This window comes from Nycticebus coucang, chromosome 3 (genome assembly GCF_027406575.1).
Source record: "Nycticebus coucang isolate mNycCou1 chromosome 3, mNycCou1.pri, whole genome shotgun sequence".
NCBI classification, from domain to species: Eukaryota; Metazoa; Chordata; class Mammalia; order Primates; family Lorisidae; genus Nycticebus; species Nycticebus coucang.
The window spans coordinates 125,309,456-125,334,724 of NC_069782.1; the positions used below are offsets into that span (position 1 = coordinate 125,309,456).

A 25,269-nucleotide genomic window follows, 5' to 3' on the forward strand; every position below is an offset into this window, starting at 1 on the left:
GATGCTGAGGCAGGTGGATTGGCTGAGCTCAGGAGTTCGAGACCAGCCTGAGCAAGAGTGAGATCCCTGTCTCTACTAAAAATAGAAAAACTAGCCGGGCATAGTGGCGCACTCTTGTAGTCCCAGCTGCTCGAAAGGCTGAGGCAAGAATATTGCTCAAGCCCAAGAGTTTGAGGTTGCTGTGAGCTATGATGCCATGGCATTTTATCCAGGGCAACAGAATGAGACTCTGCCTCCAAAGAAAAGAACTGAGACATCTCCAAAGCCTTGCACTAAACTGTAGAACTGAACAGTTTCTCATCCAATGGAGTTTTTAGGGTCATTTGGGTGTTTTTTTTTTTTTTTTTTTTTTGAGACAGAGTCTCACTATGTCGCCCTTGGTAGAGTGCCATGGTGTCACAGCTCACAGCCACCTCCAACTCTTGGGCTTAAGCAATTCTCTTGCCTCAGCCTCCCCAGTAGCTGGGACTACAGGTACCCACCACAATGCCTGGTTATTTTTTGTTGTAGATGTCATTGTTATTTAGCAGGCCTGAGCTGGGTTTGAACCAGGTTTGAACCCGCCACCCTTGGTGTATGTAGCTGGTGCCATAACTACTATACTACAAGTGCAGAGCTGTCATTCAGGTTTTTAACTAAATGGTATGTTCATCTTCATTCATCTGAGTTTAAGAATGTAGGGCAAGTGTTCTTAATTGTGGATGTTTGGACCCTTAGTCCATAGATAGGCCCCAGTGGCCCAGGAATCCCATGAAATTTTATGTGAATTTTTTTTGCTTTTTTTTTGAGACAGAGTTTCACTTTGTCTCCCTCTGTAGAGTGATGTGGCCTCATAGCTCACAGCAACCTCAAACTCTTGGGCTCAAGTGAGCCCTTCACCTCAGCATCCCAAGTAACTGGGACACACTCATAATTCTATTATGAAGCACAGAAGACAAGCCTGTCAAAATAATAATAACTACAGCAGCCTGTAAATCGGGACAACTAATAGTCAAAAGATGGGTCGGATATAAATATTTTCATGATGGCTAGAAAACATCAAAAAGATTTGACTCAAATAAGCCTTGGTCAAGACAGATAATAAACTCTCAAAGGTCAAGTACAAAGAGAGAATCTTAAAAGGAGCAAGAAAAAGTAGCAAATAACACATAAAGGAACTTTAATTCATCTAGTAACAAATTTCTCAATAGAAACCATATAAGCTAGGGAAGAATGGAATGACATTTTTAAAGTCCTGAAAGAAAAAGCTGTCATGCAAAGATATTTGATCCAGCAAAATTATCCTTCAGATATGATGAAGAGATAAAAGTATTTTCCAGACAAAAGTTTCTCAATTCACCACCAATAGACTTGTCTTACAAGAAATGCTAAAGGGAGTTCTTCAATCTGAAAGAAAAAACTCTATTGTGGGGGAATAAAACTGAAGGCATAAAACCCACTGGTAAAATTAGAAATACAATGAGATATCATCTCATTCTAATTGAAATGGTTTTTATCAAAAAGGCAATAGTAAATGCTGGTGAGGATGTGGAGAAACGGTAACTCTTGTACACTGTTGGTAGGAATGTAAGTTGGTATAGCGACCATGGAGAGCAGTATAGAGGCTCCTCAAAAAATTAAAAATGGAACTATCATATGATCTAGCAATTCTACTATTGAGTATATATCCAAAAGAAAGGAAATCAATATATTGAAAAAACATCTGCACTCCCATGTGTATTGCAGTGCTATTCACAATAGCCAAGATTTGGAAGCAACCTAAGTGCCCATGAGTGGAAGAATGGATGAAGAAAATGTATGTACACACACACGTGTACACAGAGGAATATTATTTAGCCATAAAAAAAATGACATCTTGTCCTTTGCAGCAACATGGATGGAGCTGGAGGTCATTATGTTAAGAGAAATAAGCCAACCTTAAAAAGAAATATTACATATTCTCACTCACATGTGGGAGCTAAAAAAGCAGATTTCATGAAGATGGAGATTAGATTGGTGGCTACCAGAGGCCAGGAGTGGTAGGGGGAGCGAGGAATGAAAAGAAGTTGATTAATTGGCACAAATATGTGGTTTGATAGAAGAAATAAGGACTAATATTATATACATCAGCAGGGTGGCTATAGTTTATACCACGTATAATAATCTATTGTATATTTCATAATTGCTATGGGAAAAGAATTTGGTTCTAGCTTAAAGAAAAATCAAATATTTTAGGTGAAGGATATCCCAGGTACACTGATTTTACCTTCACAAATTATATGGATGTATTAAATTATCACACATATCCTGAAATTATATACTTCTATAAACTAAAACAAAAAAAAATTTTTTAAACATGAATGTGAAAGAAATAGTTGGGATTTTCCTGAGACACAATTAGTTATTAAATAGTCCAAAATACTTATAAGTGAGTTTATTTTTAAGAGTTATCCATTGGAAAAAGAATTACTTTTTCTCTCTGCAAGCTAGATTTTGGTTAAGGAGACTAGGAATTAATGTTTATTAGCTACAGCTAAATTCCAGGTACTTAATCCATCTGACTTAGTGTTAACTCTTGTATCATTACTGGAAATATATAGTTTTACAAATGTGGAAACTGAGTCTTAGAGTGGTAAGAAACATGCACAATAACATACTGATAAATGGTAGATCTAACCCAGACCTAATCCAACTCTGATGCCAGCACTCCCTCCACCTTGTGGCTAAACAGCCACTACGTGCCAAGAGCACTCCCGGGAGGCAGGTGTTTTAGTGGTTCCCATGCAATGCTACCTATAATAGAAATAGAAGCTGAGTTATATGGCTTCTTAAGAACAGAAATTTGGTCTTGTTTTAAGATCACGTCTCATGTGGTGCTGGCTTTGTTTCACACCACTGCATTCTGTTCTCTGGGATTCCCTTTTAGGCAAGCCCCAGTAAAAGTAGTTTAACTTCCAGAGAGCAGGGTCTCCAAACCATGGCCCTGGGTAACTCGTTATTGTACAATTCAGGCTTCTGATGGCCACAAAGAACAAAGTATGATATATCTCTGGGATGATTTAAGACCTTAGACATGGCTCACACAATGGTATCTCTTTTACTCCTTAGTGTTCATCAGGGTCTGCTTTTTTGCCCTTGTTCTGTGAAAATGTTTCCCTAGAAACTGAATTTTAATCTAGTTTTGCTGTCATTCTACTTTGAACTTCCTATTAAGTTTAGGTTCCTCTTGGTAGACATGCAAATCAAAAGGATACAATTATTATTTTATTTTTTGGTATTTTTTAGAGATAGGGTCACACTCTGTCACCCAGGCTGGAAAGTAACAGCACATTCTTAGCTCCCTGGATTCTCTAACTCCTGGACTCAAGCAATCCTCCTACCTCAGCCTCCTGAATACAGGTGTGTGCCACCACACAAAGCTAATTTTTAAATTTTTGTAGAGATAAGTTTTGCTATGTTGCCTAGGCTGGTCTTGAACACCTGGTCTCAACAGTCTACCTGCCTCAGCCTCCCAAAGTGCTGGGATTATAGGTGTGAGCCACTGTGCCTGGCCCTCATTTTCTTCAGTGAGCAAAGCTAACATAATCCTACACAAGAACTTCTGAAAAGTTCATACTCATATACATCTCCCATGGTTATGAGGGACTCCAAAAAGGAACCATTACATCTTTTTTGTTGGAACTCATGAATACCACATATCATGCATTACCTCTAATATTTTATTTTCTACACATTAAAATTCTAACCAAGATTTAATCATCAAGCATTAGCAGTGGAGAACCCAGCTACATTAGTGGACTAGTGATCACTGGGGGTAGGGGTTAAATTTTCCGCAGCTTTTTTTAAATGCAAGAGTATTTTTTTGTTGTTATTTTGAAAATGAGTGTTTTTTTCTTAAATAACTAAAAATACTTCACACCTGTTTCTTTTAAATAAAGATGTTTATTTGTAGAATATTAGTAGGATGATAACTCAACCTCACCAGATACTAACAGTTCATCAGGTCAGGCAGTCGGTAGCAAAAGTCCAAAGAAATGGATGAACACCTCGGGAGCTGCCTCCACCTTCTATGTTACGACTGGAGAATTCAAAATCCAAAATATGAAGTTTTGGGGCTTTTTCTCAAGAGGAGAAACTTGACCTCTTTTTTTTTCTTTATGAAACTTTAACTGCATATTTCAGTCTTGTGGAATCTTTTGTGTTATTTTGACTGTCAATGAGAACCAGGGGACTGTGTTGGTGGTTCCTGATGATTTCAGCAACACTTCCAAAGTACTAGAGAAAGAAAAGAGATAAATTATACATTGGCATTTATGTTAATCTTCTGCCACTTTCTCAAGTTAGTAAAAGTTGTTAGGTTCCAGCTGACATTCTGCCCAAAACAGCCTAACAAAGACTGTAAACTTCAAGGTGGCAGACTCTGGACTTTCCTATATTCAGTAAAAAAAAAAAAAAAAAAAAACACTAAGAGCTCCAATGAGCAAAACTATTTAAAGAAATTATTTCACTGAGTTATAACATTTTAATATTTTGTTTTATATTTAGTGTCAAATGTAATACTATCATACAATGAATGTTTTTACATTCTTTACAAAACATAGATTATCTATTACTTTCGATAAGTCTCAGATATGAGAATTTTTGAATTTAGTCTTAGAATTTACTACCAGTAACAAGTTATTTCTTACATAAATTATGGGGTTTCTTTTGAACAAATAAAGGAAGCTTTACAAATCCTTGTATTTCCATTGTTACTTGGCTCCTGGTTAGCTTTAGAGTTAACTTAGTGCCTAATTAACAGTGAAATTTCATGGTAGACTCTCACTATATGTATTTATTTTTCCAAGTTTTAACCCCTATTTTCTATGGGGTTTAATTTTATCACAATTTTTTTCTAAAAAATCACTGAAGTTTTAAATGAAAGACAAAATAAATGTAACAAAGACCATGAAATGAAATGCAGTGCCTATATGGAAGTGCTACAAGTTCATAATCACCAAATAAATGATTTTTTAGAGTCATTTTTAAAAGGTGGTAATTATTTTGCAACAATGGCATGAGTTTACCAATTATTGTCAATTGATTTTATTGTCTCAATTTTTCACATAAAGACAAACATCTGGAATAAAAAATATTAAAAACCTTTATTAATTGTTTAAATGGTTTCCAAGTATCTACTTCTTGAATAAAGTAAAATAGTCATAATATTGGCCAATTTTTTCAAATGAAATTGCAGTTGTCTGTTAGCTAATTGGCTATCTGAATAAGGTCAAGGAGGAGAAGTGAGAGACAGGGACCTTCAAATACCTTTAGTCTTTATTCCTTACTTTCTATTCAATCATTCAGCCTTCTTGAAGTTGCCAGTGGAATTCTTCTATGATAAATCCCACAAGACACTCATTTTGTGTGTTTGGTATAATATGTTGAACAAAATACAGTTGAAAGTTAAATTTATAGACTAAAGGGCTGGGAAGTGAAATAGTACAACCCGTTTAAAGTAGATTCCAAGAGAAAAAGCATTCTGAGCCCAGAAAGAATAGGAGACAGTTGCTATACTTATACAAACAAATATCTCATTCTGTCCATCTAATCCCTGAATACTTTTGAGTATTGCCTTGTTGTAGCATTTGAGGAATGAAATGTTTACAGTAGAAAGTTGAGTGGAATTGAAAAGTAGGGAGTAGAGTTGAAGAATATTTGCGATTTAATTGAAAGAAGAATTGAGCATAATTTAGTTGTACTTTTCCCATAGTTTTCTTTTTTATGTTTATATTAATTCAATGTATTTGAGACAGAAAATAAAAACTTGTTTGATAAAACTCAAAATAAAAACTCAAAATCTAATGACCAATAAAATAGACATTTGTCAAAGCTGGAAAATTATTCAATTCTGTATAACACAATGCCAAAAAACCTACACTAAAAGTTAAATAATCAATTGCCTAATTTTTCTACCCATAAACACACAAATACAGACATATAGGCTTTTAATAAATGTCCACATGATTGATACCATGTAACCAAAATTTTCATTTTCTATTCAGATGTTCCATACATAAGAGACATGAATCTTTTATTGTTGATAATTTAAGAAAGAGTTTTAATTGACTGTCAGAACCTCCAGCTGCCATTATAGTAATATACTACTTATTTTGGAATCCATAGACTGGATATGTTGGGAGTGAGGTGAAACTCTGATTTACTGATTCAAAAGTAGGGATAAAAATTCATTAGGTCCAGAAGAATCTCTGTTTACCAGAGTTTCCTAGCAGAAAAAGGAGATCCAGAGCCCAGTCGACAGCTCAAAATTTTATGAGAGAATTTCAGCACCTCTAAATAGGACAGCTCCCTCACCCACCCTTAAGCCTGTCATGGAAGAGTCAGACCCCTGGGGAAGCTTAGAATGTTAAATGAAAATGCAATCTGTATTTTAAAACCCAAATTTCATCTTGACCTGTGCTCTATAATTCAAGAGGTTTACATTTTCTAATTGCCTGAGACACTATTAAAAGCAAAATAAAACCCCAAACTATAAAAATCCTAGAGAAAAACACACAGGAAAAACTTCATGACATTAGATTTGGCAATGATTTTTTGGATATAACTCTAAAAGCATAGACAACAAAAGAAAAAATAGAAAAAACTAAATCTAATGTGAAAACTTTTATTTTTGCAATGAGTAAAATCAACAGAGTAAAAGGTAACCTACAGAATGGGGCAAAATAATTGCAAGTCATATAGCTGACAAGGGACTAATATCCAGAATATATAAAGAACTCCTAAAACTCAACTACACAAATGGGCAAAAGATTTGAACAGACATCTGTCCAAACCTGACATCTACATACCTAAGTGGCCAACAAGCATATGAAGATATGCTCAACATCACCAATCACCAGAGAAATGCAAATCAAAACTATAAAGAAATATAATCTTAAACCTGTTAGGATGGCTACTATAAAAAAAACAGAAAATGGAAAATGTTTGTGGGGATATGAAGTAGCTGCACTCTGTGTACTGTTAGTGGAATTTTAAAATGGTGCAACTTCTATTTAAAAATATGGGTAGTTCTTCAAAAAATTAAAAATAGACTGACCATATGATCCAGCAATTCGGGTATATACTCAAAAGAACTGAAAGCAGTGTCTTGCAGAGATTTCCATACCCATATTCATAACAGCACTATTCACGATAACCATGAGGTGGGGCAACACAAATGTCCACCTTTGCATGAATAGATAAACACAATACAGACATACAGTGGGACGCTATGCAGCCTTAAAATGCAGGGAAATCTTGTAACATGTTACAACATGATGCCTTTGAGAATATCATGCTACATGAAATAAGCTAGTCACAAAGGACAAATAGTAGGTAATTCCGCTAGTATGAGGTATCTAAAATAGCCAGATTCTTTAAACTAGAAAGTGGTTGCTAGGAGCTGAAGGGAGAATGAGAAAAGTTGTTTAACATGACTGAGTTTCAGTTCTGTGAGATTGAAAAGTTCTGGAGATTTGTTTTACAACAATATAAATATAATATACTTAACACTACTGAACTATACACTTAAAAATGGTTAGGATGGTCAATTTCATGATGTCTAATTTATTTAACCATATTTATTTTTTTTTTTTTTTAGAGACAGAGTCTCACTTTGTCGCCCTCGGTAGAGTGCCATGGCATCACAGCTCACAGCAGCCTCCAGCTCCTGGGCTTAGGCAATTCTCTTGCCTCAGCCACCCTGGTAGCTGGGAATACAGGCACCCGCCACAACACCCAGCTATTTTTTGTTGCAGTTTGGCTGGGGCTGGGTTTGAACCTGCCACCTTCAGTATATGAGGCCGGCGCCCTACCCACTGAGCCACCGGCGCTGCCCCCTTAACCATAATTTTTTTAAAAAGCAAAATAAAGAACACACCAGACTTTTTCAGTTTGTTTTACAAATTCTGTCTGTAATCATTCAATCAGATCAGTTTATTCATTTAATAAGTACTTATCAAGTGTGCACTGAAGTCGGCCATTGTGCTGTGATTCTGGAAATACAGATATAAACAAGACATACTCTCTGGTTTTATCTAGTGGGGAAGACAGACACTTCAGGAATTATAACACCTAACAATTCTAACACTTACTAACAAGTTTGGAATGGTGTAGCTTTTCCTGACGGAATCTTGAAAAGAAATATTTCTTACCTTAAACTTTTTAATACTATTTTCTCTGCCTAGGTTGTTCTATTTTTCTCCTCCTTCTCTCCAAACTTCATTCTATTTATTAAAATTCAACCCATAATTCAGAAACAGAACAAATATTATTCCGTTTCTGAATCATTGGTAGGTCACTCCAGCTCCTATTTCAGGCTCATTTATAGGAATAGGCTAGCTAAACTGAGATTTGATATGCATTGAGTTTGGTCTACATTAAAAAGGCATTAAAATGCATGTCTGGTTAATATTTAAGATTCATTCAATGTTTTCTTTCTTGATGCCCATAAACTCATTCTAGTATAAGAGTTATAGTCTAATGTTCTGACTCAAGTTTCTGCATCTCTTTTGGATCCTTCCCAGTACCTACCTGGTACCTGAGTTGAGATTCTAGATCTTGAACTTTAGAACTCTAGACTCTGACTTTGATTCTGACAACCTTATTCTACTTGACATTCCAACTTTGATTTATAGGTGCCCCTGGACTAAACTGTTGGGTCAAACTGACCTCAGTAAGTAAGAGGATGAAAGGACTGGGGTGTACATCACAACATTTTTTCCTTTCCTTCTTTTCTGCAAGGGTATGTTGCCCAAATATACAGTAGTATTTTAACATTCTCTATTTATGACATTTATCCAAGCCTAGGACCAAGTACTGTGGATTTTTTCCCCCTCATCTCTAGTTCCTAATACATCATGATGCCATTGTGCTCAATGCAGACTTGTAGAGTTGAATTAAAAGAGAAATTACTGACCTCTTCACCATTTTTCTTTCTGCCCAATGCATACTGCTTTGTTGCCTCAATAAATCGCACAGGTATATTATATACACGCTTATTAAAGAATACAACTAGTGTGTACGGCTGTTTGGAATCATGGCCAGAGCTTTTTCGAATAAGAAATGATCCGTCCTGTTTAATAAAAGAGACACATAATTATGGTTGGTATTACTTATATTTCTACAAGTTAAAAATCAGTTATGAAGAATACCTATAATATAGTCCAAAGATGATTATTTTTAGCTACTTGATTTATATTACTGATCAGAATTTGTTTTACTATTTTCCAAGAAAATAGACCAGCAAGGGCGGCACCTGTGGCTCAAGGAGTAGGACGCTGGTCCCATATGCCGGAGGTGGCGGGTTCAAACCCATCCCCGGCCAAAAAAAAAAAAGAAAATAGTCCAGCAAAATATGTACTCATAGAAAACCCTGAGTGAAGTCAGTACTAGCTTTTTGATATGCTAATAAGGTATTATGTTTATAGAATTTAGATATGTATGCATGGACATTAAGATCAAACCTATAGGACTCTCCTATAGTAGGAACCATGTATACCAGTTACTTATGGGGAAAAAAAGTATCAAATTCCATTCAAAAGTACTATAAGAAGAAAATAGAGATTGGAAATGAAAACTTTCAGCTGATGAAAATTCTCTCCCCAAAGAATTTGTATGTAAAAGAACAACGGTTCAGCACTTGTGGCTCAAGCGGCTAAGGCGCCAGTTGCATACACCTGAGCTGGCGGGTTCGAATCCAGCCCAGGCCTGCCAAACAACAATGATGGCTGCAACCAAAAAATAGCTGAGCTTTGTGGCGGGCACCTGTTCTCCCAGCTATTTGGGAGGCAGAGGCAGGAGAATCTCTTGAGCCTAGAAGTTGGAGGTTGCTGTGAGCTGTGATGCCACAGCATTCTACCCAGGGCGACAGCTTGAGGCTCTGTCTCAAAAAAATAAAATAAAATAAAAACAATAAACATTTTCCCAAAACTGTAAATTAATACTCCAAATTTTGTTAAATATTTTATAAAAACATTCTAGAATTATAATTCAAAAATTATGAACAATAAATGGAGAAAAGCACAATGAAATGCAACAGGAATTGATCCAACTCAGGAAAGAAAAAACACAAACTCATCTCAGAAATAAAGAAAAAACTTATAATATGTCCGAGGGACTATAGCTTTAAATGAAGATTTAATAAATGGCATTGAAAGTCTGGACCAAGACAATAAAAAGAGAGATTTAATAAAAGAGTTACAATAAGGTTATTGGAATGAACAAGTGACAAGAACAGATCCAAAATGCATGTAAATTGACTCCTTGAAGAAGCATAACAAAACAATGAAACAGAGCTACCTTTTAAGACTATAATCCAAGAAAACTAACTGGATATGAGAGGCTTCTGTCTACCTGAGAAAATTGACCTGGAACAATCAACTCACAGACATATTCTGGTAAAACTATAAGAATTTTTTTACTATTAAATTTTTTTTTAATTTTTTAAATGTTTTCATAGACTCACTCTCTCACCCTGGGATTGAATGCTGTGGCAGCATCATAGCTCATACAGTGATCTCAAATTCTTGGGCTTAAGTGATCCTCTTGCTTCAGCTTCTTGAGTAGCTGGGACTACAGGCGCCAGCTACAATGCCCAGCTAATTTTTCTATTTTTAATAGAGACAGGATCTCACTCACTCTTGTTCAGACTTGTCTCAAACTCCTGAGCTCAAGCAATCCTCCTGCCTCAGCCTCTCAAACTGCTAGGATTACAGGCATGAGCCCCAGCCAAAACTCTGAGACTTTAAAAATAAAAAGTCTGCAGAATCTATAAAACTTTTTAAAAATAGATAATAAAAGAAATGAGATGGAGGAAGAAAGAGGGAGATGATTGAAAGAGAGAAGATGGCAGTTTCTCTTGGGTAGTAAAGGAAAAAGATCCCTATGTCTGTAATTGTTGCAATTATTTAATGAAGATATTATCAGAAAGACAACTGTGCCTATTATAGGCTGAGGGCAAAATATAGGTTAAAAATGATTATACCTTGTTTGATCTGTGTAAGGCCTCTTCAGCAGACTTTCGGTCGCAGGCACCAGCATACCATGGCTTACAGTGAACATCAGCTTCCTGTGAAATGGACAGCATTGGTGAGTGTGAGCGGGTCCTCAAACCACTCTGAACTTCTATGCACCAGAAACAAAGCCCCATTCGGATTACCAACCTAAGCCTCACTACAGTTGAACCAATCATTTGAAAGTGAGTTTTATGCTTCCTTTGATAAACCACAAGATTTTTTTTTTTTTTTTTTTACTGTTTCTCCCCTTGACTTCTCCACCCACCACCCGCAATTTGGCCTTAGCTATGACACTTAGTACTGGGAATCCCTTAAGATTCCTGAACCATCTATTTCCTTCTCCTAAATAAGTAATAATCCCTCTTTCCATTGTACTTTTGTTGTTGTTTTATGGCGTGCTTTAAAATTTCCAAAGTGTTGTTACAAATATTATCTTACTTGATTCTTGCAAGAAAGAATACATGCCTTCTTTGAAGACAAAAAAGATATATACTATCTTCCTTATTTTACATGTTTACATACTTTATATCTTTACATGTCTTTTTAGATTTACAAGTATGTAAAAAGTGCAATTAAACTGTGCTGTCTTATATGTGTTTTAATATCAAAATCCTCCACAGATTTATTCTAAGGCAATTGTAATACAAACTTTAAATGAAATCTATGTGAGAGGAACAACAATGAGGTCAACATGGTTTCCTTGCTAATTTCAAAGAAACTCTAATTGTTATTTAGGCCATCTGGAATACAACTGGAGCAGAGCAAGGTCTTAGTTATTGAAAAAACTGGGCCCATCAGCAAATGACAACTCAAAAACTGATTTAAATTTAGACTGTGTTTTCAAGCTTCACTCCAAACTCTCTCTTCTCAGAAGACATGCGCTTTCCTGCGGGTTCCTGGTAACCATTTAGTGACATTAAGAGACCATTTCATACCTGTTCTGAAATAGTGGAATTAGGTGAAAAGCTGGGTAACGGCCCATCCATGGTTGGGCTTCCTCCTTCTGGAAATCCTGAAAGGGATTCGAAAGTCCTTTACTCATCTTCACTATTTTTTAAGCAATTAATATGCTCAGACTCCAGCACTGTACTGCGTGCTGCCAGGGACATGCACACCAAAAGAAATCTTTTAAGGCACCAGTTCAAAAATGTGGTTTAAGGACCCCTGGGAATGCCCAAGATTCATTCAGGTGTTCAAAAAGTCCTTTCTTATCTGATTACCTGTCTCTATGAAGCCTGATTTTCTTCAGATATTTCAACCAGAAAAAATTGTTGCATCAGATTGGGTACAGAAAAAGATATAAGAATCCAGCAGTCTGGAGTCTTTACTCCAGACTTTAAAGAGATTTATAAAATATGAAACAATGCTATTCTCCTACTAAATTATTTTCATTTGGAAAATATAGATATTTTTCATAAAAATATGTTATATATAACGATTATATACTGTTTAAATGGATTAACAAATGTTTTAAATGTCTCCATTTTAACTCTTAACACAATAAATCTTTTTTTTTTTTTTTTTTTGAGACAGAGTCTCACTATATTGCCCTACGTAGCAATAGCCGTGGCATCACAGCTCACAGCAACCTCCAACTCATGGGCTTAAGCGATTCTTTTGCCTCAGCCTCCCAAGTAGCTGGGACTACAAGTGTCCGCCACAATGCCCGGCTTTTTTTGTTGCAGTTGTCATTGTTGTTTAGCAGGCCCAGGCCAGGTTTGAACCCGCCACCTTTGGTGTATGTGGCTGGTGCTGTAACCACTGTGGTACAGGTGCCGAGCCAACACACTAAATGTTAATAGAAAGAAGCATGTAAACCAAAGTTCTTTGAGTTTGTAATGATTTTAAGTAGTCCTGAGACCAAAATGTTTGAGAATTACTACCTCGAGGCATAAACTTCCTAAAGGAATTTATAATGTAAATGTGGAGCATATGAAATAAAGATACACAGCTGTATTCATTCATTCTTATGTCCTTAAAACAGCAAAATGCCCTGCCCTGGAAGCTTAAATTCCAAGATAAGCAATAAAGACATAAGTAAATATATGTACAACATTATAGAGTCACTAATCCTATGGAGAAAAATGAAAACAGGGAAGGAAGGCCTCTCTGAGGTGACACTTGGGTAAGATCAGCAGGTGGAGAGGGAGGAGGCATGTGGACATCTCAGCAAAAAATGTTCCCGGCAGAGGGAACAGTGAATGTGAGGGCCTGGCACATTTAAGGAGTAGCAAGGGAGCCATTGTGCCTGGATGACAGTGAGAAAGGGGGAGAAGAATTAAGGGAGGAAGTCAGACAGAAGGCAACAGGGCGTGGGGGAACCAGATTTACGTGACTCGAGCTTTAACAAACATGATATGGGAAGCTTTTGCAGGATTATAAACAGAGGAGTAGCATGATCTGCCTGTGTTAACAGGGTCACGCTGGCTCCTGGGTTGGAAAGAGAGCCGGGCAAGAGCAGAGAGGGAGGCCAGTTCAGTGTTCTTTGCAGGAGATGAAGGTAGCTTGGAACAGATCCCGGCAGTGGAAGTAGTGAGAGTGGTTGGGCTCTGGGTCTACTTTAAAGGAGCAGCCGGAAGGTGTGTGAGGAAAGCAAGAAAGTAGTTAAGGGTGGCTCTAAGGTTGTTCACCAAAGCAACCAGAGTTGTCCTTTATCAAGACAGAGAAGTCTGCAGAAGTAGTTTTGGATGAACTAAATGCATCATATAATAGCTCCCTGGGTGTACAAAGAAGGCAGCCACTATTGCAATACGAGGGGGCAGTGGAGGGTGGCTGGCCCAACAAAGACAAGGCCTAAAGCAGTGGTTCTCAGCTTTCCTAATGCTGTGATGTATTTTCATTGTTAAAAAGGGATCGTGACCCACAGGTTGAGAACCACCGACCTAAAGGAAGAATGTATTCTTTTCTTCTCTTTTCTTTTTGTTTGAAGCAGGGTCTTGCTTTGTTGCCCAGGCATTATCATAGCTTATTGCAACCTCCCATTCCTGGGCGCAATTGATACTCCTGCCTCAGCCTCCCTAGGAGCTGGGTCTACAGATACCTGCTACTACATTTGGCTAATTTCTCTATTTTTTTTGCAGAGATGGGCCTTACTCTTGCTCAGGCTGGTCTTGAACTCCTGACCGTAAGCAGTCCTCTGCCTCCCAGAATGCTAGGATCACAGCCAATGCATCTGGCCAGGAAGGATGAACCATAATTAAGGAGATGGTACTCCCAGACAAAAGCAGTAAAGGTAAATGGGAGGGCAGACTTTCCCCCAAGATATACCACACAGGGCAGGTGGTTTCTGCAGTCTGGCCAGTTGGAAGAGTCACCCTGGCTGACATTCTCTGAGCCTGAATTGTGCCAGGCCTGTTCCATTTTCAACATGTTAGCACATTTTATTCTCACACCAGCTCTTTGTGGTAGGAGCTCTTATCCCCATATTATAAAAGAGGCCTCCGAGACTCTCCATCTACCCCCATCTAAGCAGGAAAAAAGAGAAGAAAAAACTCTGCCTTACATATATAAGTTATTTTTCTTCATAGCACTTTAGCATTTATCTGATAGGATATTATTTATGTGCTTATTATTACTGTCTGTTTCCTTCAATAGAATAGAAGCTTCATGAGGATAGGGTCTTTATTTTATTCATTCTTGTATTCCTGGTGCCTAGAATAGTAACAATTACAAGAATGACTTGGGTTGAAAATATAAAAGCTTTTTAATCAATGAAAAATAAGTTTCCATAGCCAGATCATTTTCACTTTGTATTGTCAGAATTAAAAAAAAATTCTTGAAAGTTTTATTTATTTAAGATGAATACAAAATGTTATTCAAACCTAAAAAACAATTGATGTTTAGTAAAAATATATGTTACTCTTTGTACATAACAATTACCCTATTTATTTAAATGGATTTAATATTGATTATTGTGAAATATATCCCAAATTATCTATTAAGGCAGAGTTTTTTTCTTCTTTTTTTTCTACACTGGGTAGAAAGCAAATTAAGGTTTGGGCAGCTAGTCACATTCTGTGAGCCTGACTTATCTAAGTCATGTATTTTTAGGGTAACATTGGCCTTGGGAAAATTATCCTAGTATTTGCCATATCCTCTCTTTAGGGTACCTTTTGTAGATATGTTTTATGATCATTCAAATATGTTTTAGATTTAATTTAAATAGCTATCATTTGTTGAGGACCTTATAAAACCTAGCGAGCACTATACCAGGTACTTTCCATATGTTATTTTACTTAATCTTCTTATTTTGAAAATAGCTGTACTGCTTTTGTAAAAAATAAAAAAAAGATGCATGACCCATATTAAATTGACTTAATATAAATCATTACTAAAAAAAAAAATTATCTCAAATCTGTTTATTTTTCAAAATAACTCTATGAAGTAAATATTCTTGGTTCCATCTTGTAGATGAGGATACTAGCAAAAGAAGACACCCAGATCCTTGGCTGGAAGTGACGGTGTGGAGTTAGGAGGTCTGTCAGACACCACGGTCCAGCCTTGACCACCACCTGACATTGCTCTTCACGACTGCATCGTACTTACTTGGCAGAGGGATGGGTTTTTGGTGGATGTGTCTGAAAGGAAGAACTTCAGGTTAATAAAAGGGCAAAGCGCAACATGAATAAGTTTGACTTTCTGTTTACCCTGACAATACTGTGAACAAAGGCCAAGTAAAACATGTCTAAAGATAGGACAGGCACCCAAACCTTGAAGGAAGATAGGTGGGATTATTTTTTCTCTTTAGTTTTGAAAAAGGAGGAGGAGCCTAGACTAAAATACAACTAAATAAGTAGCTCAATTACAGGTCTCTGCAGCTCCACATAGTTTACGGTGCTTCAAATCTTTCAAAATTTAATGGCAAAACAATAAAATATCGTCTCTTTACCAAGCCCTGCCAGCCAGTGTTGCTGTGTCACGCCCCTGTACATGTTAATTCCTGCAGCACCGAGGGGACGCTTATTTTTATTTTCTATTTCAGGTTAATATAAGGGTTCACATGGGTAACTTATTTTTTTTTTTTTTGTAGAGACAGAGTCTCACTGTACCGCCCTCGGGTAGAGTGCCGTGGCCTCACACAGCTCACAGCAACCTCCAACTCCTGGGCTTAAGCGATTCTCTTGCCTCAGCCTCCCGAGCAGCTGGGACCACAGGCGCCCGCCACAACGCCCGGCTATTCTTTGGTTGCAGTTTGGCCGGGGCTGGGTCCAAACCCGCCACCCTCGGCATATGGGGCCGGCGCCCTACTCACTGAGCCACAGGCGCCGCCCGGGTAACTTATTTTTAAAGGAAAGGATTCTTACTTCTGGGCAGGAGGAAACACTGGTGAATGTGCGGCTTCTAGTCTGTGACTAGACCCTCGATGGCGTTCAGCAGGGATAGGTTTCTCTGAATGAAGAAAATTCTCATATTAGGATTAGAGTGAAAGGACTGTCCTCATCCCCAAACTCAGCAATATCTGCCAAGAAGAAGCAAATTTGGTCAGATGTCTTCCCAGGCACGTCCTAGGATATCCGTGGTCTGTGCACTTGCCAGTCCACTAGTGTGTTGGGCTACGAGGACCATGCCCTGCCTCTGTGTTCATCGTCTGCCAATGTATAGAGAGACTGAACCTGTGGGGTCTGGACCTTTCAGTGTATGAGTACAGATGGGAGCCAGAAGACAAGTTTTAGCCATTCTCCAAGCAACTCACGCTCTAGTTCCATGCAGCCTCCACAAGGGTATTACAATAGCCTGGTGTCTTGATTAGTCACAGATGTAGTATATGTGTTTGTTCCTGATGAGAGGTAAACTACTGAGTTTGAAACATCTACTCTTTTTGAAACATTTACTGGCTATAATAATGCTAATCTCCCTTGCATTTCACTGTGTTTTCCTGAGCAGAAGAGGAAGGGGTGGAAAGTAAGAATAAATCTGAAATGTAAGAAATTTTGGTTGAAGTCCATAGTGAACTTTCTGAACCATTAATAAATGTGATCGGAAATTATTTTCATGCTTTGCTTTCCCTCCAATTTGGTCTGGGGGTATGCTAAAATCTTGGTACGTCTATGAAGGAGTCTCCTGTATAGAGGCAAAGTAGAGAACTATAGAAACCCAAAAGGAATAAAAGTAGTAAAAACTCAGATTCAAGTATATGGTAAGATAGATTTGAGGGATTTTCATGTTGCACTGAAGTTTGGAAGCCTTGAGCCTCTGAAGGTTATATGTTGAATTTGCAGCAAGTTACTTAGAACATCTATTAGATGTTTTGCTTGTGACTTTAAACCTTGGTAATTTCAGGAGGAGAAACAATGAATAAGTACGTAGGTCCCAAAAGCCTGTGAGCTTTGACCACACCTGCATTGCCTCTGCTGTCTTCGTGGCTTCCTTCCTAGGCCAGAAGAGGCCACTCCTTCACTCTGAGTTTGGATGGCCATTGCCTCTGCTCCTGCAATAAGTAACCAAAGAGGCAGTGTGCCGAGCTCCTGTACTGGAGCCCTTGGAGAACAAGGATACCTGGGCAGCAGGGCGCATGCTGTGAGTCTCTTCTCTCCTGGTTTTAGGAGGTTCCAGCAGCTGAGGAGTTTGCACAAGGTTGTACTTAACTTCCCACAGAGGCTCAGAGGCTTACTTCACGCTCTCCGCTCCATAGGCGTGAGAGACTGCAAGGAATGGAAGGATGGAAATACGAAAACATCAAAGGCCAAGCAGAAGAAAGCAAGACAGCAGAAAAAGAGTGATGCCTCGGAAAAAGCCTCCTGGAGCAACAAAAACAGAGAGGTTGTATGTATACTCAGGAAAATCCACGTGTCCATCGTCAAAGAAACAAGAGCACTTTGTGAGGATCTGCCCATGTGAACTTGGCCTGGTGAAGATACTCAGAACATTTTTAACCTTGGGCACCTTCAAGTGTAGAATTAGATGGGTGCAGAATGTCAGTTTCTATATGTTTGGTATTACAAGATTAGATGATTTTTCTGCGTTTTTTCCAGTACAATACAAAGTTTTTTAAACTGAGGAAATTCCAAAATATTCATATGTGTGTATATATATATGTATATGTATACGTGTGTACGTATAGAGACAAAGTTGAGAACTATAGAAACTCAAAAGCAATAGAAGTAGTAAAAACTCAGATTCAAGTATACACAGGCAGGGTGTCCATAAAGTTTGTGTGTGCGTGTGTGTGTTTGTGGGTTTTGAGGCATGATAAACAAAAGAAGAAAAGCATTTGTAGATGTCATAAGAAGACAGACATTTCAACTTTGAAAATTCAGCAGAAGAACTGGTTCAAATAAACAGATTTCAAAAATTCTCATTACCTTAACTAAGCTATTAGTTCTAAGATAGCTGAACGACTGTAAATGAGTTTTCAATGAGGGCCATGGTGTTTCCTGGCAAGTCTGAAAACGGGAAGCTTTTTGGTGTATAGATTGTAACCTGCTCTAAAGATCCTACCCAGTGACTTCAGGTCCCGAGATAGTTTTGCCACTCACTACGCGCTGCAAAGTAAGAGATCATTTTGTTTAGAAAATTGGTTTTATGTCTACAATCCCGAGAAATAACGAAAGAAGTTTAGAAATACATTGTATACAAATCCTTAATTAAAATAACTTCTTAGAGGACATGCTTATCTTTCAAATCAATAGATTTACCTTCGCAAACACTCGATGCTTTCTGTTGAGAGTCAACTGGAGTCTATGTAAAAAAAAGGGGGGGGGGCAAAGATATTCAGTACAGCAGAATGTGGAAATAGAAAAGGAACAATATTATTAAAAGAAATGCTTTAGGAGAACTTCTTTTTAATGCATTGCTCTTTGTTCAATCACAACAGTAAGGACAAACACATGGCCCCCAGCCCAGTATTTGCATTAAGGGACAACCAAGTAGCAGTACCATGTGATGGAGCAGCGGCAAGCCAACATCCCTGCTCCGCCAGCAGCGTCGGGGCAGCTTGTGCAGTGGGCATCTGGCCTCTGGCTTTGATTTCATGGCCCCCTGTCTGCCTGTTTGCTAACTCACATAGTGGGTGGCCCAGCTTTACCACGCTCTGACCAGAATCTGAGTTTAGTCAGGCCTACATGTGCCTATGGGGAAGGTAGGGCCCAGCTGCCCCCTCTGATCTGCCACGGGCATTTCGTAAGACCCCCAGGGTCAAGTGAGGTGAGACCCTCCCAGGCAGCATTTTTCCCAGGCTACCTGAGGATTTATAGTTTCTCTTGGACTATCTGGGCAGCAACCTCAGTTGCTAAGATTGCTGTGTTCGCCAGCACTAGAAGCGTTTTCACCTTTAAATAAGTGGATATGAATAAACACTGCAGGAAGTAAGGAACACTTTTAAATCCAAAATTAACTTACTGTCTTCAGTGGTATAGCTGGCTTTTTCCTGGGGGAATAAAGAGAGATTAGCTTTGTTAAAACCACAATGAAGACAAATGGAGCTGACTATCATTTTCCTCTCAGATTTAAACTAGAATGATGGAAGTGATAAGAGTGTGCAGAAGACATCTTTGGAGGGCAGTGAGGGGTGGAAGTGGGATTTAATTATGATCTTCCCAGCCTTGGACAGAGCCCTCTGACAGATGGGGAAGGGGTTAGCTGGGGATAAGCAAGAGCCTAGTTGCCAGGGAGTCAGCAGAACTGAGCTTTTGTTTCAGTTCTGCTACTAATTACTTGGGTCTCTTTCTCTCGGCTGTGAGGCAAGTCTGAGCTGTAGTTTCCTCACCTGTGAAATAAGGACCAGAATCAGGGTCTTCATAGTGTGTCTGCCCGGCCTTTCCCCTTCCCCAGCAGTGCCCTGGGGCTACTGCCCAGGAACAGAGGGTGGAGACAAGAGGTGGCTTCCCAGGTGAGGCTATAGCCCCAGTCCTCCGTGTTAGCTTCTGCCCTGAGTCCAGGGGACTACTCTCCCCTCCACTTCTATATAGGATTTTATTCAAACAGAAAGATCCAAGACCACAAAAGGTTTGAAAACCACTGATTTGTAGTCCTGAAGGTGCTTGCCTGCACTAACACCCCTGTTTGTCTTGGTTCCAAAAGAAACTGGAATCTAATATTGCTAAGGTTTTATGCTTCTCTTCTATGCTTATCTTAAATTCATTCTCCTCTCCTCCCCTCCCTTCCCCCATCCTCTCCTCTCCCCTCCCCTCCCCTGCCCTCCCCTCCCCTGTCCTCTCCCCTCCCTTCCCCTCCCCTCCCCCATCCTCTCCTCTCATCCCCCCTCCTCTCCTCTCTTCTCCTCTCACTCTCCTCCTCCCCTTTCTGTTTTTGGCTGAAAGCTGAGGTATGGGAGAAGAATCCTAACAATTATAAGATGCCTGGAACTGGATTAGGCTCTTCACATGTTATTTAAACCTTACAGTGACCTTGTAAAATGGATATCATTATCACATTTTAGGGATAAGGAAACTGAGGCCCAGAGAGACTAAGTAACTTTGTCAAAGTGATAAAGCTGAGCTGATAAATGTGTAGTTTTGGTTAATAAAACCCTGAATTGATGGCACCTGTGGCTCAGTGAGTAGGGCGCCGGCCTGGTATGCCGAGGGTGGTGGGTTCGGACCCAGCCCCGGCCAAACTGCAACAGAAAAATAGCCGGGTGTTGTGGCAGGCGCCTGTAGTCCCAGCTGCTCGGGAGGTTGAGGCAAGAAAATCGCGTAAGCCCAAGAGTTAGAGGTTGCTGTGAGCCGTGTGACGCCACAGCACTCTACCCTAGGGCGGTACAGTGAGACTCTGTCTCTACAAAAAAAAAAAAATAAATTAAAAAATAAATAAAAAATAAAACCCTGAATTTAAGGCTTTCTTTGGTTTACATAGAGCCCAAATTAAGATTATGGTCATGCAGGCCAGCTTTAGATGTGTTTAAATGTATTTTTAAAATAACCTATTGAGCCAATCTAATTTTATGGGGTCATAGTTTGTAATATTAACGCACTACAATAATCACATTCCTCTTTACAAAGCGCTTACATGCAATAACAAAGAATGACTCTAATTTTTATTTTTTGAGTCAGGGTCTTGTTCTTTTGCCCAGGCTGGAGTACAGTTTCATCATTATAGCTCACTGCAGGTGGTGCCCATAGCTCAGTGGGTAGGGCGCTGGCCACATACACTGAGGCTGGTGGGTTTGAACTCAGCCTGGGCCTGCTAAACAATGATGACAACTATAATAAAAAATTAGCCAGGTGTCATGACAGGCACCTGTAGTCCCAGCTACTTGGGAGGCTGAGGCAAGAGAATCGCTTAAGCCCAAGAGTTTTGAGGTTGCTGTGAGCTGTGATGCCACAGTACTCTACCCAGGGTGACAGTTTGAGACTCTGTCTCAAAAAAAAAAAAGCTCACTGCAGCCTTGAACTCCTGGATACAAATAATCCTTCTATCTCAGCCTTCTGAGCAGCTGGGACTATAGGAATACACTACCATGCCTGGCTAATTTTTCTTAGATTTTGTAGAGATGGAGTTTCTCTATTTTGCCCAGGCTGGTCTTAAACTTCTGGTTTCACGGGATCCTCCTGCCTGGGGCTCCCACAGTGCTGGGATTACAGGTGTGAACCCCTGTGCCTGGCCTGACTCTCCCTTTGGAAAGAAGCCTGAGCAGGGTGGCTTTGATAGAGCACCCTGCTGTGTGCTGCAAAGGGACATGCATGTGCCTATTTGCAGACTCTTAGCTACTTAGAGAAGCTGAAGAGTAGGAAGCAAAGATGGATCCTGCTAGAAGGTCTCAGAATGACTTCGGTGCTGGAGCGTCTGACAATCAGGTGCCTTATGGGACACGGAAAATCAGTGAACTCAAGATGTAACTGAAACTTCATGGGAGGAAAGTCTCCTAATTTTCAACATCAGCAGGGACCCTGTGGTCCAACCTGCAGCCTGCCATGGGATGGAGGAGAACTTCGGTGAAAGTCAAGAGGGCGGCGGGGGGGTCTCACCCTACCCCCTCAGATCTCACAGAGCCGCTTCCTGCAACAGGCACTCACCCGGCCCTCGGCAGAGGGGATGGCGCAGCCGGTGAAGACGACGACTTGGTTTCCCAGGCCCCACTGTTTCGACCTGCACAAACATGCACACGAGTGAGTCCCCAGGTGGTGAGGTTGGCCATGGTGAGGCCGGCCTTTCTGAGAGGCTCAGGATTACATGCACATCTGTGTTGCTTTCAGCGAAACATATACAGGCACTTACACTGAAGCTACAAGGGAGAACGTGTGGGCAAAGGTGATGGCATGTTTTCAAAATGCCAATGTACAAGGCCAGAAGTCTGATGTGACGTAGGGACCCTACCTTAACCTTCCTGAAGGACCTTCTCCTCACCCCCACAGAGGCCCCTGATTCTAAGGTCCCCATGAGAGCCCACCAAGGGTTCCTGGGGCAGGGCACGGAAGCTCACGTCTGTGTACCCTGCACAATGAGCCCAGCAGCAGGGCCTGGGGACAGAGGAGCTCCAGCCCGCCACCCCTGACACACAGCTGCACACACTGCTCCTTCGTAACCACACATCCATATAGCACTGTACACACACCTAACTTCACATTCGGAGGGTGTTCACTTATTCATCCCCCAGTTCTCAGGGCCTTTGCCCAGTGCTCAGATGGACAAATTGGGACAAGTGGCAGGCTACTGCCCAGAGCTCGTCTTTGAAGTCACAGGGGGACTGAGAAGGCGTTGCCCCCTGCACTCGACCTCCCCTCCCATACCTGAAGGCAGGAGCCAGTCACTATGAGCGGGGAGGTGAGGGAGGCAGGATAGGTCTTCCCTGCCAAGGGAGAGAGCGAGTGGGGCAGGAGTGGGGGGAGGGGCAGAGCCACTCCCAGTGTAGCTCTGAAGCTCTGACTTACATGGTACCTGACCTGGAAAAGAGACTACATTTGGAATTTTTGCATTTCATATGACAATAAACTGAGATGTCATTTGGATGTGTTGCATGAGTCCAACTGTGTTCAATACCCCATGTATCAAATTGAATCCTTAAGATTGACACTCTTAAAATACCTTTGGCTACTCATAGATTTTGAAGGAAGATTTTGGGGAAGAGGAAAAAAAATCTTGTCTGAAAAATAAGGAAGTGGAAAGAATTTCCAAGGGCTCGTCTGGCAGGGGTATATTATCTTGCTAGACTTACAGCCTGGCCTTCCTACTAAGCTTCCCTTTTCTTCATATCTCCAAACGGTCTGCAAATGTCTTTCTTTCTTTCATTTCCCTCCCAAATAAATAATTTCCGGAGATCAGAGCAGCGTACAAGCGCTGGTGGAAAGCCTATAGGCTTGTGCCAGGAAGACAGAGATCTATGTATTTCTCTGCCACCAAACTGGCCACTGTGCCTCAGTTTCCTCTTCTATAAAATGGGGATACCACCATCTATTTTTATCTATTTTACCTGTTTTAACTAACAAGGTAACTTCATAAAATTTAAAGAATTGGCCACATATGTGTATAGAGTAAGTAATCTTGCTGGAAAGGGATTAAAAATATTTGAGGGTTAAAAACATAAGGCTAGATGCCCCATAATCATATCATTGTATACAGTTATGATTTAATAAAAAAAAAAAAAACATAAGGCTAAGTGAAAGGAACCATAAACAAAAGAATAGATCATGTGATTCCACCTCTATGAAACGTCCAGATAAGGCAAATCTGTAGCAACAGAAAACAGATCAGTTGCCTGAGGCTGAAGGTGGGAACAGAATTGGCTATAAATGGGCAAAAGGGATCTTTTGGGGCTGGGTGGGCATGGAAATTTTCTAAAACTGGATTATGAGAATGATTAAATAATGCATTACTATAAACGTGATGTTTGCAAAAATCATTGGATTGTACACATGAGATGGGTGAGTTTTATGAAAATTATGACTCATATAGGATCTCAGTAGATATGTTTATTATTGTCTTTGTTTTATCGTCTTGTTATCAACCACTACAGTATTTCTAGGTGCCGCGCACTGTGACAGGTACGCACCTTAAATGTGCCATCTCTGAGTCTCAAATAACATCAAATCGAGCAAACCGAGGCTCTGGAGAGATCGCATGGCAGAGCTGGGGTTTAAGGTGATTTGAGTGTAAAGCCCAGGAAGGCACTTGCCTCTGCTCATAATGTTACTCTGGGGCATGACTTGGCATGGCACATTCATTTGCTATTACTTCCCCCTGATGTGGAGGAAGGGAAGCAAAACAGGGGACCACTTTTATGGATGCCCATGGGAAGAGCTAGAACAACTCCTCTATTTCCTGGGCCAGTGACCCTCCTGCTGCTCTGGGACCGAAGCCAGACCCGGAGCACGGCTAGGGTAGTAGATGACAACCCCAGCAGGGGCACGCCTGACAGCCTCTTCACTGCCAGGACCCTTGCTCTCTAGAAAAGCTGAACATTTGGTTGGAATATTCCTGTGGAGAAACAGGGAATGTCACAGAGAAGAAGTCTGAAAGTATGACAGTAAACAGGAAAAATCAGCTTCGTTTTAATTGCACCTAGCAAAAAATTTGGTAGCGTTTGATTCAACAGTGCAAACCTTGCGCTAGCTGATGTTTACCAAAATCCCTCAACTTGGAAAACAATTTACCCTTAGTTATTCCTCCTACCATATATATTTTATGCATCACCCTCTTTTCAGTTTCATCTACAATATCGGTAAGTTTCATTATTCATATTCTCTGTGTCAGCAGGATAAGCCCCTGGGATTCAACTCTGTTTAAGCAGCTGTAGAAACTCTATTATCATAGTTTCTGCAGAATCCCTTGCTCTCAGGCACTGAAGTCTCTCAGAGACTTCATTCAGCAACTCCAGAACCAATTTTGCCAAAATTAATTTTGCACATTCATAGAGAATTTCAAGGCTCTCTTTTTTTAAAAATGGAAATAAGCAGATAGAATACTTGAAAAAAGTGTATCTACTTAAGGAAGCTCAGATATACATGCCCAATCTACCGTCTTCTTTTTTTTTTTTTTCTCTACCATCTTCTTACGAAAGCTACAAATCAGCCAGAGATTGCACCATCCTCTTCAAATTCTCATTTACAAAGAAATCACAGTGGGGTTGAATCTGTGTTTAGACCAGAGGGTCTCAGCTGGGGATGACTTGCTCTGCCATCCCAGGGACATCTGGCGATGTCTGGAGATACTTTTGCACATCACAGCCAAGGAGGCGCTGCTGGCACCTAGCAGGGAGAGAGCAGCCAGGAAAGCAGCCGACACCTCATCGTGTACAGGACAGCTCCCACGGGAAAGGATCATCTGGCCCCAAATGTTAATAGTGCCAAGGTTGAGAACCCCC

At 40.0% G+C, this 25,269-nt stretch overlaps 1 protein-coding gene across 1 annotated transcript in view; it reads right to left on the reverse strand.

Annotated features, from left to right (window-relative positions):
• Positions 1 to 3,909: 3,909 nt before the first annotated feature.
• The window catches only part of BLNK (B cell linker), an 83,536-nt gene continuing 62,176 nt past the window's right edge, over positions 3,910 to 25,269 (reverse strand). Inside the window, exons 9-17 of the mRNA XM_053585245.1 lie at positions 21,986 to 22,058; positions 19,371 to 19,398; positions 18,668 to 18,710; positions 16,337 to 16,421; positions 15,579 to 15,610; positions 11,969 to 12,045; positions 11,003 to 11,086; positions 8,936 to 9,091; positions 3,910 to 4,254 (exon numbers count right to left, since the gene is read on the reverse strand). Of these exons, the coding sequence (XP_053441220.1) occupies positions 4,135 to 4,254; positions 8,936 to 9,091; positions 11,003 to 11,086; positions 11,969 to 12,045; positions 15,579 to 15,610; positions 16,337 to 16,421; positions 18,668 to 18,710; positions 19,371 to 19,398; positions 21,986 to 22,058 (698 nt within the window). The 3' untranslated portion in view covers positions 3,910 to 4,134. The remainder of the gene's footprint in view (positions 4,255 to 8,935; positions 9,092 to 11,002; positions 11,087 to 11,968; positions 12,046 to 15,578; positions 15,611 to 16,336; positions 16,422 to 18,667; positions 18,711 to 19,370; positions 19,399 to 21,985; positions 22,059 to 25,269) is intronic.